The sequence below is a fragment of the Salmo salar genome, unplaced genomic scaffold (assembly GCF_905237065.1).
Source record: "Salmo salar unplaced genomic scaffold, Ssal_v3.1, whole genome shotgun sequence".
NCBI lineage: Eukaryota > Metazoa > Chordata > Actinopteri > Salmoniformes > Salmonidae > Salmo > Salmo salar.
The window spans coordinates 32,501-53,994 of record NW_025547189.1 but is presented as its reverse complement, the minus strand read 5'-3'; the positions used below and the strand labels follow the sequence as shown (position 1 = coordinate 53,994).

At 40.8% G+C, this 21,494-nt stretch overlaps 1 protein-coding gene across 1 annotated transcript in view; it reads right to left on the bottom strand.

The window, feature by feature from the left end:
• Nucleotides 1–2,450: 2,450 nt before the first annotated feature.
• Nucleotides 2,451–21,494, bottom strand: part of LOC123731743 (laminin subunit alpha-5-like) — a gene marked incomplete at its 3' end in the record, with an annotated part of 48,667 nt that continues 29,623 nt past the window's right edge. Inside the window, exons 3-7 of the mRNA XM_045711142.1 lie at nucleotides 21,166–21,283; nucleotides 15,284–15,402; nucleotides 13,323–13,493; nucleotides 10,797–10,894; nucleotides 2,451–2,572 (exon numbers count right to left, since the gene is read on the bottom strand). Coding sequence (XP_045567098.1) covers nucleotides 2,451–2,572; nucleotides 10,797–10,894; nucleotides 13,323–13,493; nucleotides 15,284–15,402; nucleotides 21,166–21,283 — 628 coding nt within the window. The remainder of the gene's footprint in view (nucleotides 2,573–10,796; nucleotides 10,895–13,322; nucleotides 13,494–15,283; nucleotides 15,403–21,165; nucleotides 21,284–21,494) is intronic.

The window sequence follows — 21,494 nt, the reverse complement described above, 5'->3', positions numbered from 1 at the left end:
ACAAGACTGGAACTGTACCAGACCATATCAACAAGACTGAACTGTACCAGACCATATCAACAAGACTGAACTGTACCAGACCATATCAACAAGACTGAACTGTACCAGACCATATCAACAAGACTGAACTGTACCAGACCATATCAACAAGACTGAACTGTACCAGACCATATCAACAAGACTGAACTGTACCAGACCATATCAACAAGACTGAACTGTACCAGACCATATCAACAAGACTGAACTGTACCAGACCATATCAACAAGACTGAACTGTACCAGACCATATCAACAAGACTGAACTGTACCAGACCATATCAACAAGACTGAACTGTACCAGACCATATCAACAAGACTGAACTGTACCAGACCATATCAACAAGACTGAACTGTACCAGACCATATCAACAAGACTGAACTGTACCAGACCATATCAACAAGACTGAAACTGTACCAGACCATATCAACAAGACTTCGAACTGTACCAGACCATATCAACAAGACTGAACTGTACCAGACCATATCAACAAGACTGAACTGTACCAGACCATATCAACAAGACTGAACTGTACCAGACCATATCAACAAGACTGAACTGTCACCAGACCATATCAACAAGACTGAACTGTACCAGACCATATCAACAAGACTGAACTTTACCAGACCATATCAACAAGACTGAACTGTACCAGACCATATCAACAAGACTGAACTGTACCAGACCATATCAACAAGACTGAACTGTACCAGACCATATCAACAAGACTGAACTGTACCAGACCATATCAACAAGACTGAACTTTTATCAGACCATATGACCAGTTGTTTTTTCTTCAGTTTTTCAGCGGAGAAAGGATGGGGGAAAAATAATATTTCAAGAAGCATTGAGATTAGATTTTAGGGGTGAGAATGAGACATCCGAGGAATCCGACATCCCAACCTCGCACAAACTAAACACAGAAAACACACCTCCCTACTTGGTTTTGGCAGCCACAGCTGACCCAACAGAGACCTTAGGTAATCCTATTTTTACTGAGTCTGAGAAAAGACAATCTGTGAGGTTTATCTGTTCTTATCAGCCTCCAGCGACAGAGAGGTGGCCGTAGCCATACACCCTATCCACAACACACACACACACACACACACACACACACACACACACACACACACACACACACACACACACACACACACACACACACACACACACACACACACACACACCGGTCTGCTCAGATCAGACCTAGTGGGGCTGACACCGCTTCCCTCAGCACACCGCTTTTATCAGACTGAAACAACATGATAACTTAAATGTTTCTGTTCTGCTTGAAGCCGTTGTGAGGTCACACTCTCTCTCTCTCTCTCTCTCTCTCTTGTTTTCATTCATTTTTGTGACGTCTGTGGATCCATGATTAAAAATAACTGGGTCTTTCGTGATGATGTGTGATGTGTGTGTGTGTGTGTGTGTTTGCACAAGTGTATCTGTGTGTATCCAGTATGGATGGAGGTGGAAAAGGTGTCAGTGAGACTGATCCTAGAGGATAGTTACTGAGACTGATCCTAGAGGATAGTTACTGAGACTGATCCTAGAGGATAGTTACTGAGACTGATCCTAGAGGATAGTTACTGAGACTGATCCTAGGGGATAGTTACTGAGACTGATCCTAGAGGATAGTTACTGAGACTGATCCTAGGGGATAGTTACCGAGACTGATCCTAGAGGATAGTTACTGAGACTGATCCTAGGGATAGTTACTGAGACTGATCCTAGGGGATAGTTACTGAGACTGATCCTAGGGGATAGTTACTGAGACTGATCCTAGAGGATAGTTACTGAGACTGATCCTAGAGGATAGTTACTGAGACTGATCCTAGAGGATAGTTACTGAGACTGATCCTAGAGGATAGTTACTGAGACTGATCTTAGAGGATAGTTACTGAGACTGATCCTAGAGGATAGTTACTGAGACTGATCCTAGGGGATAGTTACTGAGACTGATCCTAGGGGATAGTTACTGAGACTGATCCTAGGGGATAGTTACTGAGACTGATCCTAGAGGATAGTTACTGAGACTGATCCTAGAGGATAGTTACTGAGACGGATCCTAGAGGATAGTTACTGAGACTGATCCTAGAGGATAATTACTGAGACTGATCCTAGGGGATAGTTACTGAGACTGATCCTAGGGGATAGTTACTGAGACTGATCCTAGAGGATAGTTACTGAGACTGATCCTAGAGGATAGTTACTGAGACTGATCCTAGAGGATAGTTACTGAGACTGATCCTAGGGGATAGAGGTTTACTGAGACAGCCAGAGAGAGAGACGATGGTGTGTGTATGTGTGTGTGTGTGTGTGTGTGTGTGTGTGTGTGTGTGTGTGTGTGTGTGTGTGTGTGTGTGTGCGTGCGTGCGTGCGCGGTGGGGTGAAGGGGTAAGGGTGTGGTAACACGCACGTTCACACTCGTTAGCCTTGTAAATGGTCGCTGGTTTCCATGGTAGCTGGTTGAATCCGGGGCAACACTGGTCACATGACCTCCCACAAGTGTTGTGCTGGCAATCACACTGCAGTCTAGAGGAGACAACACACATGTCAACAGATAAACAAACATGGATGAATACACAGACAAAACTGAGACTTTCTATATCTGTAGTTCTCTAACTTTGACAGCTCTTGAGAAGGAAAGCCTACTTCTGATCCAGTACATTACAAATGTGTGTGTGTGTGTGTGTGTGTGTGTGTGTGTGTGTGTGTGTGTGTGTGTGTGTGTGTGTGTGTGTGCTGCAGCTCTGTGACAGCTCTTCTTCAGATAAATAGCGCCTTGCGTTCTAACATCCCATTGTTACCAAAAAACACAATTTTTAGCAAAAATTCAAAATTCCTCGAACTCTTTTAAACTTCTTTAGTGCCGTCAGAGAGGACATGGAGAACTGTGCCCAATCCGGTCAGTTGTAAACCTGGAGAGAAAACCTGATCTATCCATAAAAGAGTTAATCCCTCTACAGTCTCAGAACTTCACCCTGCTTAATCCCATTTAATATGAACAATCTGCTGTTTACACAGCGTGGACAAAACAGATCAGGAAGAAGAAACAAAAACTGCTGCATTAATCTGGTCATTCAAGGACAAAAGCATGTACAGCCATATACAGTGTATTCTCAAAGTTCACAAACCCATTTCTGGTGTAATAACAGATTTATAGGGGTTATATATATAATCTGGTGTAATAACAGATTTATAGGGGTTATATATAATCTGGTGTAATAACAGATTTATAGGGGTTATATATATCATCTGGTGTAATAACAGATTTATAGGGGCTATATATATATAATCTGGTGTAATAACAGATTTATAGGGGTTATATATATCATCTGGTGTAATAACAGATTTATAGGGGCTATATATATATAATCTGGTGTAATAACAGATTTATAGGGGTTATATATATCATCTGGTGTAATAACAGATTTATAGGGGCTATATATATATAATCTGGTGTAATAACAGATTTATAGGGGTTATATATATCATCTGGTGTAATAACAGATTTATAGGGGTTATATATATCATCTGGTGTAATAACAGATTTATAGGGGTTATATATATCATCTGGTGTAATAACAGATTTATAGGGGTTATATATATCATCTGGTGTAATAACAGATTTATAGGGGCTATATATATATAATCTGGTGTAATAACAGATTTATAGGGGTTATATATATCATCTGGTGTAATAACAGATTTATAGGGGTTATATATATAATCTGGTGTAATAACAGATTTATAGGGGTTATATATAATCTGGTAAAATAACAGATTTATAGGGGTTATATATAATCTGGTAAAATAACAGATTTATAGGGGTTATATATATAATCTGGTGTAATAACAGATTTATAGGGGCTATATATATAATCTGGTGTAATAACAGATTTATAGGGGCTATATATATATAATCTGGTGTAATAACAGATTTATAGGGGCTATATATATAATCTGGTGTAATAACAGATTTATAGGGGTTATATATAATCTGGTGTAATAACAGATTTATAGGGGTTATATATAATCTGGTGTAATAACAGATTTATAGGGGTTATATATATCATCTGGTGTAATAACAGATTTATAGGGGTTATGTATAATCTGGTGTAATAACAGATTTATAGGGGCTATATATATAATCTGGTGTAATAACAGATTTATAGGGGCTATATATATAATCTGGTGTAATAACAGATTTATAGGGGCTATATATATAATCTGGTGTAATAACAGATTTATAGGGGCTATATATATATAATCTGGTGTAATAACAGATTTATAGGGGCTATATATATAATCTGGTGTAATAACAGATTTATAGGGGTTATATATAATCTGGTAAAATAACAGATTTATAGGGGTTATATATATCATCTGGTGTAATAACAGATTTATAGGGGTTATATATATCATCTGGTGTAATAACAGATTTATAGGGGTTATATATATCATCTGGTGTAATAACAGATTTATAGGGGTTATATATATAAACTGGTGTAATAACAGATTTATAGGGGTTATATATATATAATCTGGTGTAATAACAGATTTATAGGGGCTATATATATAATCTGGTGTAATAACAGATTTATAGGGGTTATATATATAAACTGGTGTAATAACAGATTTATAGGGGTTATATATAATCTGGTAAAATAACAGATTTATAGGGGTTATATATATAATCTGGTGTAATAACAGATTTATAGGGGCTATATATATAATCTGGTGTAATAACAGATTTATAGGGGCTATATATATATAATCTGGTGTAATAACAGATTTATAGGGGCTATATATATAATCTGGTGTAATAACAGATTTATAGGGGTTATATATAATCTGGTGTAATAACAGATTTATAGGGGTTATATATAATCTGGTGTAATAACAGATTTATAGGGGTTATATATATAATCTGGTGTAATAACAGATTTATAGGGGTTATATATATAAACTGGTGTAATAACAGATTTATAGGGGTTATATATAATCTGGTAAAATAACAGATTTATAGGGGTTATATATATAATCTGGTGTAATAACAGATTTATAGGGGCTATATATATAATCTGGTGTAATAACAGATTTATAGGGGCTATATATATATAATCTGGTGTAATAACAGATTTATAGGGGCAATATATATAATCTGGTGTAATAACAGATTTATAGGGGTTATATATATCATCTGGTGTAATAACAGATTTATAGGGGCTATATATATAATCTGGTGTAATAACAGATTTATAGGGGCTATATATATAATCTGGTGTAATAACAGATTTATAGGGGCTATATATATAATCTGGTGTAATAACAGATTTATAGGGGCTATATATATAATCTGGTGTAATAACAGATTTATAGGGGTTATATATAATCTGGTGTAATAACAGATTTATAGGGGTTATATATAATCTGGTGTAATAACAGATTTATAGGGGTTATATATAATCTGGTATAATAACAGATTTATAGAGGTTATATATAATCTGGTGTAATAACAGATTTATAGGGGCTATATATATAATCTGGTGTAATAACAGATTTATAGGGGCTATATATATAATCTGGTGTAATAACAGATTTATAGGGGTTATATGGGTAATAACTAAAGGTCAAGAGACTGCTGATACAATACTGTGAAGATTGCTCTGATTACAAGTCAATGTCTCAACGCAGCCTTATAATGCTGTGAAAGGATCCAGGAACCCAAAAACTTGGGTGGGTCCCATCTTCCTTGTAATATGAGGGCTCCTGTGTGGTGCAGCGGTTCTAAGGCACTGCATCTCAGTGCTAGAGGCGTCACTACAGACACCCTGGTTCAAATCCAGGCTGTATCACAACCGGCCGTGACTGGGAGTCCCATAGGGCCGCAAAAGACCAGGCCGCAAAATATTTTTTTATGGTGCGTTATGGCCACAAAGGGGATGCCGCTGTGAAATTCGAGGCATAGTCAAGTGCTTGTCAAATTGTGAATGAGAGACTGATGAAGTGTGTACAGCCTGCGCAAAAAAAACAAAGCAGAGCATCTTGCTTTTCAAGCAACTTTTTTCAAATCATTAGAGTCTCATCATGCAGCCTTATAATGTATTAAACATCAAAACATACAGCCCAACATTTGTAGAACAACCAAAGTTACATTAATCAAATCAAATCAAATGTATTTATATAGCCCTTCTTACATCAGCTGATATCATAAAGTGCTGTACAGAAACCCAGCCTAAAACCCCAAACAGCAAGCAATGCAGGTGTAGAAGCACTGTGGCTAGGAAAAACTCCCTAGAAAGGCCAAAACCTAGGAAGAAACCTAGAGAGGAACCAGGCTATGAGGGGTGGCCAGTCCTCTTCTGGCTGTGCTGGGTGGAGATTATAACAGTACATGGCCTAGATGTTCAAATGTTCATAAATGACCAGCATTGTCAAATAATAATAATCATAGTAGTTCGAGGGTCGAGGGTGCAACAAGTCAGTAACACAAGAGTAAGTGTCAGTTGGCTTTTTCATAGCCGATCTTTGAGAGTATCTCTACCGCTCCTGCTGTCTCTAGAGAGTTGAAAACAGCAGGTCTGGGACAGGTAGCACGTCCGGTGAACAGGTCAGGGTTCCAGCAGGTCTGGGACAACAGGTCTGAGACAGGTAGCACGTCCGGTGAACAGGTCAGGGTTCCAGCAGGTCTGGGACAACAGGTCTGGGACAGGTAGCACGTCCGGTGAACAGGTCAGGGTTCCAGCAGGTCTGGGACAACAGGTCTGGGACAGGTAGCACGTCCGATGAACAGGTCAGGGTTCCAGCAGGTCTGGGACAACAGGTCTGGGACAGGTAGCACGTCCGGTGAACAGGTCAGGGTTCCAGCAGGTCTGGGACAACAGGTCTGGGACAGGTAGCACGTCCGGTGAATTAATAACTCTAAATTAAGCATATAGGAGGACCTGTTTCTATGTTAACCGCTCAACATAGAATAACTGCATGAGCGCACTCCCTCAAATCGTTTGGAGAAAATTCTTCATTATAGTATGAAGAATTGTATTCTTCATACTATAAAATAATATAAAATAACGCCACAGAATTATAAGCAAATCTTGTCTGCTAAATGAACTAATGTAGCCCACAGCCATTTGGCATAGCCAGATCAGGACCTAACATGAGGACAACTCAGAGTATGCTATTCTGTTCTTCTGAAATAGACGACATTTTCTTCATATCATGTTTCTTTAGACCTGTCTAAAATAAATAATGTATTTATTGTGAAGGTCTAGGCTATATTACATGGATTTATTACACTTTTTAAAATGACTTGTTGGCTATGTGTGTGGAAGTCAGGATATGCTAAACATGTTTATGTTAATTAACCGCGTGATCGAAATTTCGTGACCGCCACAGCCCTAGTTCTGTGTGGTGCATATGTTGAATTTATTCTAAAGTATGCATCAAATTGTATGTGTAGATGACGGCTTGACAGAAATGGTAGCAGAAGGTGAATGTTAAAGTTTTGTTGCACACATATTCAGATGACGCTGTAGAGATGATCGAGGAGTAAAGCTTGTAATGTACCGTTCCCGCCACAAATTGACGGACAGCCCGATCAGCGAATGAGCGTTAAGGCAGGACTTCCGAGCATCCAATGGCTGTGGATATATAACCCAATACCCCAGAGATATTGGAGGTCAACTGTTGAAGCAGAGCTTTTAGACAGAACAGCCTAACACAAGTTGATTTATAAGCAAATGGCCTTGATATGATAAAACAAAAGTGTTTTCTCTCTCTCTCTCTCTCTCTCTACTTTAAGACATGTGTTTTGACAAATCACAGAACACTTTGCATATAGGCGTTGTTATTGTGAATAAGTTGGCACCAGCTGAAGCAGTCCTTCCACTAATCAACGCCCTGCCTGTGTTTAGAACAGGAAGGTGACTCTTTAAACCCCTAGCTAGAGGGAACATTATTATGATAAACAACAAGATAAATCCTCTTTATGGCTCTAATAGGTACTTTGAACAGTCTGTATACACCACCGCATACAAGCTGGCACTGAGGGGGGCAAAAACAGAGCTAAAACAATGGTTGTGTCTCAAATGACACACTATTCCCAAAGCTCTTTGGTGAAAAGTAGTGCACTATGTAGGGAATAGGGTGCCACTTGGGACGCAGTCTCAGAAAAATCAACACAGACTGAAACAATAGCTGCAGTAACCAAGGAGGTCTGGAAGGTAACAAAGCACCGCCTCAATGTGTTAAATAGATTCAGTAGCCCATGATAATATTATTTCACACCTTGATATCTCTTCTTTGTCTATAACAAAAAAAATGTATCTGAGCTGCATTGTCACGTCCTGACCAGTATAAGGGGTTATTTGTTATTGCAGTTTGGTCAGGACGTGTTTGTTTTATGTGGTTCGGGGTTTGTTGGGCTATGTTCCTATGTAAGAGGGGTGTTTGTTTAGAGTGTTTCAGGGTTTGTTGGGCTATGTTCTTGTCAGTTTATTTCAATGTTAGTTCTAGTCTTTCTATTTCTATGTTTAGTTAATGGGGTTGACCTTCAATTGGAAGCAGCTGCTCCTCGTTGCTTCTACTTACATTTACATTTTACAGACGCTCTTATCCAGAGCGACTTACAGTAGTGAATACATACATTTCATTTTCATTTCATGCATTTTTTTTATTTTTTTTTATATACTGGCCCCCCGTGGGAATCAAACCCACAACCCTGGCGTTGCACACACCATGCTGGCGTTGCAAACACCATGCTCTACCAACTGAGCCACAGGGAAGACCTTATTTAAGAGGGGTGTTTTTTCTACGGGATTTGTGGGTAGTTGTTCTTTGTATAGCTGTAAGCCTTACAGGACTGTTTGTCGTCGTTGTTTTTTTTTTGTATACTTTTGTTTTGGTTTTCCTTCTTTCTACCTAATAAAAAGAATATGAGTATACACATTCCCGCTGCACCTTGGTCCAACCCTTACGCCGCCCGTGACATGCCTGCGATTGGACAAGTCTCAAGAAGCATGTGCTGCATTCATTCATATGCACCGAAAATGTTACATACTGTAGGCCTATAGCTTTTTGAGAAATTGGTTCACTTAGGCCATATGCCCTGAATAAATGTGTTCATAAATTCAGAATATTGTATAAAATATCCGTATGGTTAAAGGACGACATTTAGGTCGTTTTAATTACTGTAGAAATGGAAACATTGTGATTTTAGTGTTCTCAGAACAGCTACTAAGACCTATATCCAGTTTCTACAATGTTGATAGAATAAATAAAACAGGATTAATGGACAAATCTAATCCCTAAACCTGCTAATGACTCATAAACCGGTGTCAAATAAAGTTCAATTGAAGAAAGAAAGAATACAAAAGAAAAGTCATTTCAAACATAATAATAATAAAAATAATTTATTAATTAATAATTCATTTTTGTTTCCGAATTGCTCTAGAATCTAATTATCAATATAAATCAAACTAAGTTTACAATACTATGATGTTCTTGAAAGTAGTAGACCCAAAACGCCATATCCTGAAATACCAAGACAGCGCAGACTTACAGCACAATATGAGGAGCTTTTAGGATATTAGATTTTCTACACAGCAATTTACTGGGGCCGATTCCCACGAGGGACTCGAACATGCTGTTTTTCCAGCAACATAATGAATATGTCTCCATAGATTGGAGGTGTAGTATTAGGCTCCTCGAGCGGCACCAATATGGAAAATCTAAAAAAGTATATTTTTCTATATGAAAATTAGAGACGGAAATGTGACTGAGGAAAGTAGGAAAGTGTCCAGCCTGTTTGCTGATTTAACATTTTAGCTAGGTGTGAATGTTCCGGAAGATTCATTCTAATAGATCTACAGAATCTAGAGGAGTAGTAATCTCTACAGAATATATTGAGGTGTAGTAAACTCTACAGAATATATTGAGGTGTAGTAATCTCTACAGAATATATTGAGGTGTAGTAATCTCTATAGAATCTATTGAGGTGTAGTAATCTCTACAGAATCTATTGAGGTGTAGTAATCTCTACAGAATATATTGAGGTGTAATAATCTCTACAGAATATATTGAGGTGTAGTAATCTCTATAGAATCTATTGAGGTGTAGTAATCTCTACAGAATCTATTGAGGAGTAGTAATCTCTACAGAATATATTGAGGTGTAGTAATCTCTATAGAATCTATTGAGGTGTAGTAATCTCTACAGAATATATTGAGGTGTAGTAATCTCTACAGAATTTATTGAGGTGTAGTAATCTCTACATAATCTATTGAGGAGTAGTAATCTCTACAGAATTTATTGAGGTGTAGTAATCTCTACATAATCTATTGAGGTGTAGTAATCTCTACAGAATATATTGAGGTGTAGTAATCTCTACAGAATATATTGAGGTGTAGTAATCTCTACAGAATCTATTGAGGTGTAGTAATCTCTACATAATCTATTGAGGAGTAGTAATCTCTACAGAATATATTGAGGTGTAGTAATCTCTACAGAATATATTGAGGTGTAGTAATCTCTACAGAATCTATTGAGGAGTAGTAATCTCTACAGAATATATTGATGTGTAGTAATCTCTACAGAATATATTGAGGTGTAGTAATCTCTACAGAATATATTGAGGTGTAGTAATCTCTACAGAATATATTGAGGTGTAGTAATCTCTACAGAATCTATTGAGGAGTAGTAATGTATATTTTATAAACTATCATCTATTAGTGTATAGTGAGACTGTCCTTCTTACTTGTAAGGGTCGTTGGGGTCGTGTGGGTCGCAGGCCTCAGCGTGTCCGTTACACACACAGCGTCCTCCAATACTGATGTCCTTAATACTGTAGTAATACTGCAGAGAGACAGGCAGAGCACGAAGACATTAGATCAAATTGACAAGTGATCAAATTAGATCAAATTGACACCCCTTCTCTACCTCCTGCCCCCTACCCTCTCACCCCTTCTCTACCTCCTACCCCCTATCCCCTACCCTCTCACCCCTTCTCTACCCCCCTACCCCCTACCCTCTCACCCCTTCTCTACCTCCTACCCCCTTACCCTCTCACCCCTTCTCTACCCCCTACCCCCTACCCTCTCACCCCTTCTCTACCTCCTGCCCCCCTACCCTCTCACCCCTTCTCCTGCACCCCTACCCTCTCACCCCTTCTCTACCTCCTGCCCCCCTACCCTATCACCCCTTCTCCTGCCCCCTACCCTCTCACCCCTTCTCCTGCCCCCCCTACCCTCTCACCCCTTCTCCTGCCCCCCCCTACCCTCTGACCCCTTCTCTACCTCCTGCCCCCTACCCTCTCACCCCTTTTATACATCCTGCCCCCCTACCCTCTCACCCCTTCTCTACCTCCTGCCCCCCTACCCTCTGACCCCTTCTCTACCTCCTGCCCCCCTACCCTCTCACCCCTTCTCTACCTCCTGCCCCCCTACCCTCTCCCCCTTCTCTACCTCCTTCCCCCTACCCTCTCACCCCCTACCCAGTAGTACCCACCCTGTGTCTGATGGTTGGGTCACGGAGGGCCTTGCCCATCAGGTGCCCCAGGAGGGTGTTGGTTCTGTACCCACAACCCAGTACCCTAACCACAAACCTAACTCAGCACCCTAACTCACTACCCTAACCCAATATCCTAACTCAGCACACTAACTCAGTACCCTAACCCAGTATCCTAACTCAGTACCCTAACACAGTACCCTAACCCAGTACCCTAACCCAGTACCCTAACCCAGTATCCTAACCCAGTACCCTAACCCAGTATCCACTACCCAATATCCACTACCCAGTACCCTAACCCAGTATCCTAACCCAGTATCCTAACCCAGTACCCTAACCCAGTACCCTAACCCAGTATCCTAACCCAGTACCCTAACCCAGTACCCTAACACAGTATCCTAACCCAGTATCCTAACCCAGTACCCTAACCCAGTATCCTAACCCAGTACCCTAACCCAGTACCCTAACCCAGTACCCTAACCCAGTACCCTAACTCAGTATCCTAACCCAGTATCCTAACTCAGTACCCTAACTCAGTATCCTAACCCAGTACCCTAACCCAGTACCCTAACCCAGTACCCTAACCCAGTATCCACTACCCAGTACCCTAACCCAGTATCCACTACCCAGTATCCACTACCCAGTATCCACTACCCAGTACCCTAACCCAGTATCCACTACCCAGTATCCACTACCCAGTACCCTAACCCAGTATCCTAACCCAGTACCCTAACCCAGTACCCTAACCCAGTACCCTAACCCAGTATCCTAACCCAGTACCCTAACCCAGTACCCTAACCCATTATCCTAACCCAGTACCCTAACCCAGTACCCTAACCCAGTATCCTAACCCAGTACCCTAACCCAGTACCCTAACCCAGTATCCTAACCCAGTACCCTAACCCAGTATTCTAATCCACTACCCAGTATCCTAACCCAGTACCCTAACCCAGTACCCTAACCCAGTATCCTAACCCAGTACCCTAACCCAGTACTCTAACCCAGTACCCTAACCCAGTACCCTAACCCATTATCCTAACCCAGTACCCTAACCCAGTATCCTAACCCAGTACCCTAACCCAGTACCCTAACCCAGTATCCTAACCCAGTACCCTAACCCAGTACCCTAACCCAGTATTCTAATCCACTACCCAGTATCCTAACCCAGTACCCTAACCCAGTACCCTAACCCAGTATCCTAACCCAGTACCCTAACCCAGTACTCTAACCCAGTACCCTAACCCATTACCCAAACCCAGTACCCAAACCCAGTACCCTAACCCAGTACCCTAACCCAGTACCCTAACCCAGTACCCTAACCCAGTATCCTAACCCAGTACCCTAACCCAGTACCCTAACCCAGTACCCTAACCCAGTATTCTAATCCACTACCCAGTATCCACTACCCAGTATCCACTACCCAGTATCCACTACCCAGTACCCTAACCCAGTACCCTAACCCAGTACCCTAACCCAGTACCCTAACCCAGTACCCTAACCCAGTACCCTAACCCAGTATCCTAACCCAGTACCCTAACCCAGTATCCTAACCCAGTATCCTAACCCAGTACCCTAACCCAGTATCCACTACCCAGTACCCTAACCCAGTACCCTAACCCAGTACCCACTACCCAGTATCCACTACCCAGTATCCACTACCCAGTACCCTAACCCAGTATCCACTACCCAGTATCCACTACCCAGTACCCTAACCCAGTATCCACTACCCAGTACCCTAACCCAGTACCCTAACCCAGTACCCTAACCCAGTACCCACCCTGCGTGTGACAGTGGGGTCGCGGAGGGCCTTGCCCATCAGGTGTCCCAGAAGTGTGTTGGTTCTGAGGAAGCGGAGGCGGATGTTGGTGGCCTTGGTGAAATCCCTCAGGACTGGGGAGTAGGAGAAGTTCATCGCCCCGGGACGCCCGTTCACTAGAGACACCACCACCTGGGAGAGAGGGACGATGATAAATTTGATGACACAAACACACACATACAGTAGGTATACAGCAAATAGCATACAGCCGTGGCCAAAAGTTTTGAGAATGACACAAATTTACATTTTCACAAAGTTTGCTGCTTCAGTGTCTTTAGATATTTTTGTCAGATGTTACTATGGAATACTGAAGTATAATTACAAGCATTTCATAAGTGTCGAAAGGCTTTTATTGACAATTACATGAAGTTGATGCAAAGAGTCAATATTTGTAGTGTTGACCCTTCTTTTTCAAGGCGTCTGCAATCCGCCCTGGCACGTTGTCAATTAACTTCTGGGCCACATCCTGACTGATGGCAGCCCATTCTTGCATAATCAACGCCTGGAGTTTGTCAGAATTTGTGGGTTTTTGTTTGTCCACCCGCCTCTTGAGGATTGACCACAAGTTCTCAATGGGATTAAGGTCTGGGGAGTTTCCTGGCCATGGACCCAAAATATCGATGTTTTGTTCCCCGAGCCACTTAGTTATCACTTTTGCCTTATGGCAAGGTGCTCCATCATGATGGAAAAGGCATTGTTCATCACCAAACTGTTCCTGGATGATTGGGAGAAGTTGCTCTCAGAGGATGTGTTGGTACCATTCTTTATTCATGGCTGTGTTCTTAGGCAAAATTGTGAGTGAGCCCACTCCCTTGGCTGAGAAGCAACCCCACACATGAATGGTCTCAGGATGCTTTACTGTTGGCATGACACAGGACTGATGGTAGCGCTCACCTTGTATTCTCCGGACAAGCTTTTTTTCGGATTCCCCAAACAATCGTCAAGGGGATTCATCAGAGAAAATGACTTTACCCCAGTCCTCAGCAGTCCAATCCCTGTACCTTTTGCAGAATATCAGTCTGTCCCTGATGTTTTTCCTGGACAGAAGTGGCTTCTTTGCTGCCCTTCTTGACACCAGGCCATCCTCCAAAAGTCTTAGCCTCACTGTGCGTCCAGATGCACTCACACCTGCCTGCTGCCATTCCTGAGCATGCTCTGTACTGGTGGTGCCCCGATCCTGCAGCTGAATCAACTTTAGGAGACGGTCCTGGCGCTTGCTGGAGTTTCTTGGGCGCCCTGAAGCCGCCTTCACAACAATTGAACCGCTCTTCTTGAAGTTCTTGATGATTCGATAAATGGTTGATTTAGGTGCAATCTTACTGGCAGCAATATCCTTGCCTGTGGAGCCGAGCCCTTTTTTGTGTAAAGCAATGATGACGGCACATGTTTCCTTGCAGGTAACCATGGTTGACAGAGGAAGAACAATGATTCCAAGCACCACCCTCCTTTTGAAGCTTCCAGTCTGTTATTCGAACTCAATCAGCAAGACAGAGTGATCTCCAGCCTTGTCCTCGTCAACACTCACACCTGTGTTAACGAGAGAATCACTGACATGATGTCAGCTGGTCCTTTTGTGGCAGGGGCTGAAATGCAGTGGAAATGTTTTTGGGGGGGATTCAGTTCATTTGCATGGCAAAGAGGGACTTTGCAATTAATTGCAATTCATCTGATCACTCTTCATAACATTCTGGAGTATATGCAAATTGCCATCATACAAACTGAGGCAGCAGACTTTGTAAAAATTAATATTTGTGTCATTCTCAAAACTTTTGGCCACGACTGTACACACAGACGCTGTCACACTCACAAAGACAGACGCTGTCACACAAAAACACACAGACACACACACACACACAGACGCTGTAACGCTCATATGCACACATGCTGTATGTACACACACACATATACACACAACACTGTACCTCTCCATTCTCCAGGGGTACGATGCGGGAGTATTCAGTGGTACAGATGACGTCGTTGTCGGAGTTGATCCGTTCGATGCTTCGCTGTCCGAAGCGCTCAGTGCAGTCTCTCTTAGAAGCTGTTAAAACACACATACACACATTAATACACATACACACATAAATACACAAACACACATAAATACACAAACACACATAAATACACAAACACACATAAATACACAAACACACATAAATACACAAACACACATAAATACACAAACACACATAAATACACAAACACACATAAATACACAAACACACATTAATACACACAAATACACAAACACATATAAATACACAAAATCATATAAATACACAAACAAATAAACATATAAATACACAAACACATACACATATAAATACACAAACACATACACATATAAATACACAAATACATATAAATACACAAACACACACAAATACACAATCACACATAAATACACAAACACACATAAATACACAAACACACATAAATACACAAAAAAACATAAATACACAAACACATATAAATACACAAACACACATAAATACACAAACACACATAAATACACAAAAAAACATAAATACACTGAGATGGGTGTTGGTTCAGTAACAGTGTTGGGGAAGCTACTCTGAAAATGTAGTTGACCAAGCTACCAATTTCTTCACACTGGAAGAAGTTAAACTTCACTAAAGCCTCCCTTAAAAAAAAGCAACACTGAACAAAAATATAAAACACAACATTTAAAGTGCTGAGTTGAAATAAAAAGATCCCTCAAATTTTCCATATGCACAAAAAAAATTGTATTTCTCTCAAATGTTGTGCCCAAATATGTTTACATCCCTGTTAGTGAACATTTCTCCTTTGCCAAGGTTATATATCCACCTGACTCAACAGCATGATCATTACACAGGTGCACCTTGTGCTGGGTACAATAAAAGGTCACTCTAAAATGTGCAGTTTTGTCACACAACACAATGCCACAGATGTCTCAAGTTAAAGGAGTGTGTAATTGGCATGCTGACTGCAGGGATGTCCACCAGAGCTGTTGGCAGAGAATGTAACGTTAATTTCTCTACCAAACGGCCTCACAACCGCAGACCACGTGAATGGCGTTGTGTGGGCAAGCGGTTTGCTGAAGTCAACGTTGTTTACTAAATGGCATTATAGAGTGTAATTCACTACTCCCCAACACTGATTAGTAAATGGCATTATAGTGTGTAATTCACTACTCCCCAACACTGATTAGTAAATGGCATTATAGAGTGTAATTCACTACTCCCCAACACTGATTAGTAAATGGCATTATAGAGTGTAATTCACTACTCCCCAACACTGATTAGTAAATGGCATTATAGAGTGTAATTCACTACTCCCCAACACTGACTAGTAAATGGCATTATAGAGTGTAATTCACTACTCTCCAACACTGACTAGTAAATGGCATTATAGAGTGTAATTCACTACTCCCCAACACTGATTAGTAAATGGCATTATAGAGTGTAATTCACTACTCCCCAACACTGACTAGTAAATGGCATTATAGAGTGTAATTCACTACTCCCCAACACTGATTAGTAAATGGCATTATAGAGTGTAATTCACTACTCCCCAACACTGACTAGTAAATGGCATTATAGAGTGTAATTCACTACTCCCCAACACTGATTAGTAAATGGCATTATAGAGTGTAATTCACTACTCCCCAACACTGACTAGTAAATGGCATTATAGAGTGTAATTCACTACTCTCCTCCACTGACTAGTAAATTGCATTATAGTGTGTAATTCACTACTCCCCAACACTGACTAGTAAATGGCATTATAGAGTGTAATTCACTACTCTCCAACACTGATTAGTAAATGGCATTATAGAGTGTAATTCACTACTCCCCAACACTGACTAGTAAATGGCATTATAGCGTGTAATTCACTACTCCCCAACACTGACTAGTAAATGGCATTATAGAGTGTAATTCACTACTCTCCAACACTGACTAGTAAATGGCATTATAGAGTGTAATTCACTACTCCCCAACACTGACTAGTAAATGGCATTATAGAGTGTAATTCACTACTCCCCAACACTGATTAGTAAATGGCATTATAGAGTGTAATTCACTACTCTCCAACACTGACTAGTAAATGGCATTATAGTGTGTAATTCACTACTCCCCAACACTGACTAGTAAATGGCATTATAGAGTGTAATTCACTACTCCCCAACACTGATTAGTAAATGGCATTATAGAGTGTAATTCACTACTCTCCAACACTGACTAGTAAATGGCATTATAGAGTGTAATTCACTACTCTCCAACACTGACTAGTAAATGGCATTATAGAGTGTAATTCACTACTCCCCAACACTGACTAGTAAATGGCATTATAGAGTGTAATTCACTACTCTCCAACACTGACTAGTAAATGGCATTATAGAGTGTAATTCACTACTCTCCAACACTGACTAGTAAATGGCATTATAGAGTGTAATTCACTACTCTCCAACACTGACTAGTAAATGGCATTATAGAGTGTAATTCACTACTCTCCAACACTGATTAGTAAATGGCATTATAGAGTGTAATTCACTACTCCCCAACACTGACTAGTAAATGGCATTATAGAGTGTAATTCACTACTCCCCAACAGCGTGCGTCTACAGGTGAGAGAGCAGGTGTGGAAATTCAGGCTGTTAAAACCCCCTGGGCTAAAGGGTCTGCTGCTGTTCTGTTTTATAACTGTGTATAGGGAGATCTCTCTATCTCTCTCTCTCTCTCTCTCTCTCTCTCTCTCTCTCTCTCTCTCTCTCTCTCTCTCTCTCTCTCTCTCTCTCTCTCTCTCTCTCTCTCTCTCTCTCTCTCTCTCTCTCTCTCTCTCTCTCTCCTCTCTCTCTCTCTCTCTCTCTCTCTCTCTCTCTCTCTCTCTCTCTCTCTCTCTCTCTCTCTCTCTCTCTCTCTCTCTCTCTCTCTCTCTCTCTCTCTCTCTCTCTCTCTCTCTCTCTCTCTCTCTCTCTCTCTCTCTCTCTCTCTCTCTCTCTCTCTCTCTCTCTCTCTCTCTCTCTCTCTCTCTCTCTCTCTCTCTCTCTCTCTCTCACTCACTCCACTCACTCTACGTATGGGTGGCCCCGGGAATCCAACCCACAACCCTGGTTGGTGCAAGCACCATGCTCTACCTACTGAGCCATTCAGGACCACGAGCTGTTAGCCTGATCTTCACCACTCTTTAAGAGACCCCTGATAATACGCCCAGAAAACTCCTCCTTAAAGCATCTGGATCACGTTCTGCGTGTGTGTTAGGATCACGTTCTGCGTGTGTGTTAGGATCACGTTCTGCGTGTGTGTTAGGATCACGTTCTACGTGTGTGTTAGGATCACGTTCTGCGTGTGTGTTAGGATCACGTTCTGCGTGTGTGTTAGGATCACGTTCTGCGTGTGTGTTAGGATCACGTTCTGCGTGTGTGTTAGGATCACGTTCTGCGTGTGTGTTAGGATCACGTTCTGCGTGTGTGTTAGGATCACGTTCTGCGTGTGTGTTAGGATCACGTTCTGCGTGTGTGTTAGGATCACGTTCTGCGTGTGTGTTAGGATCACGTTCTGCGTGTGTGTTAGGATCACGTTCTGCGTGTGTGTTAGGATCACGTTCTGCGTGTGTGTTAGGATCACGTTCTGCGTGTGTGTTAGGATCACGTTCTGCGTGTGTGTTAGGATCACGTTCTGCGTGTGTGTTAGGATCACGTTCTGCGTGTGTGTTAGGATCACGTTCTGCGTGTGTGTTAGAATCACGTTCTGCGTTTGTGTTAGGATCACGTTCTGCGTGTGTGTTAGGATCACGTTCTGCGTGTGTGTTAGGATCACGTTCTGCGTGTGTGTTAGGATCACGTTCTGCGTGTGTGTTATTTTAAACACACATTAGTTTGTATAACACAGCTGCTGCTCTCTCTCCCCCCCTCCCTCCCTGCCTCCCTCCATTTACGTTTCTCTCTTTACCTTCTTTTGAACCATGATAATGTGGCATATGTCTCTGCCTCGTGTTTTCCCTAAGAGGAAAATAATAAAATAACGAAGCTGTATCGGATCTAGCCAGGGCCTGTACTGACGCTGAGGTGGGCTGGCAGCAATGCTCGGAATGTTCCAGTCTCCCACCTATTGATTGACAGCTGGTGCCTTCAGTCAGGTGGAAGCAGCTCTGTGAGAGCCCACCCACCCCATGGCCCCTGCCTCTCAAGGTTATTCCAAACCAAACCCCCCGGGAACAACCTTTAGAATCACAAACATCTAAAACACACACAAAACTTAACACAAAAAGGGGTGAAAAACAAACTCAGGGGTTTATCTATCAAACTTCCCAGACACCTGCACTAACACACAAACCTAATCCTCTTCCTGAGCCTTCTCTTCTCAATGTTCAGGAAGCCAAGTTCAGGAAGTCAAGTTCAGGAAGTCAAGTTCAGGAAGTCAAGTTCAGGAAGTCAAGTTCAGGAAGCCAAGTTCAGGAAGTCAAGTTCAGAAAGTCAAGTTCAGGAAGTCAAATGTGTCTAACAGTTCTCGTCACAGGAACTTGTAGTGACGGGGAAAAATCAATACTGTTACATATCGCAATATTACTTTTGGACGATATTATATCGATACTTTGACTCCAAGTATCGATTTGTAAAAATAACAATTTTAAAAAATGTTTTTTTCCCTAGGTAGCGTTAGCTAACACTAGTCGGCTGTACCTGCGCCAAAACTCTGGTATTTTTCATCCTATAGCTTGTTCTACATCTTCTTAGATAGTGAGCCAACATGTTATCAATATCCAACACTTTTATTTCCCATGATTGATCAAAACTCATTTTCTCATGTCTCTCTCTTGTCTCTTTGCAGCAGACCTACAGTGAGCAATATGTTTGGAACATCAAGTCACAATAAAAGAGTATTGAATCGAGAGTATTGAATCACAATGCATATAGAATCATGAGAATCACAATGCATATAGAATCATGAGAATCAAAATGCATATAGAATCATGAGAATCACAATGCATATAAAATCATGAGAATCAAAATGCATATAGAATCATGAGAATCACAATTCATATGGAATCATGAGAATCACAATACATATAGAATCATGAGAATCACAATTCATATGGAATCATGAGAATCACAATACATATAGAATCATGAGAATCACAATACATATAGAATCATGAGAATCACAATACATATAGAATCATGAGAATCACAATGCATATAGAATCATGAGAATCACAATACATATAGAATCATGAGAATCACAATGCATATAGAATCATGAGAATCACAATGCATATAGAATCAGGAGAATCAAAATGCATATAGAATCATGAGAATCACAATGCATATAGAATCATGAGAATCACAATACATATAGAATCATGAGAATCACAATGCATATAGAATCATGAGAATCACAATACATATAGAATCTTGAGAATCACAATGCATATAGAATCATGAGAATCACAATGCATATATAATCATGAGAATCACAATACATATAGAATCATGAGAATCACAATGCATATAGAATCATGAGAATCACAATACATATAGAATCATGAGAATCACAATACATATAGAATCATGAGAATCACAATGCATATAGAATCATGAGAATCACAATACATATAGAATCATGAGAATCACAATACATATAGAATCATGAGAATCACAATACATATAGAATCATGAGAATCACAATACATATAGAATCATGAGAATCACAATGCATATAGAATCACAATGCATATAGAATCATGAGAATTGCGATACCCATCAGCACCTAAGTATCGTGATAATACTGTATCGTGAGGTCCAATTCCCAGCCCTACTCACAGGCGAAGAACTGCCACGGCTGGTAGGTCTCTCCAAAGTCGGTGGAACGTTCTAGCACCCAGAGGTCTGGTCGAGGAGAGTTGGCAAACTTGATCAGGACATAGGCCACGTGGAAGAGCTGGAGAAAGAAGAGGTTAAAATATATTCAATATTTACTTTTCAGAGAAGCATGAAAAGGGGCCATTTTTAGGGGAATTCTCAAAGATGGGGGAGACAAACAGAGAGAGAAATCTTCTAGTAGAAAATAATATCCAACAGTCATGATTTTATCTGAAACACAGGGAATGTTTATATCAGGGCAATTCTCCAAATTCCTTTTGAAATATGAA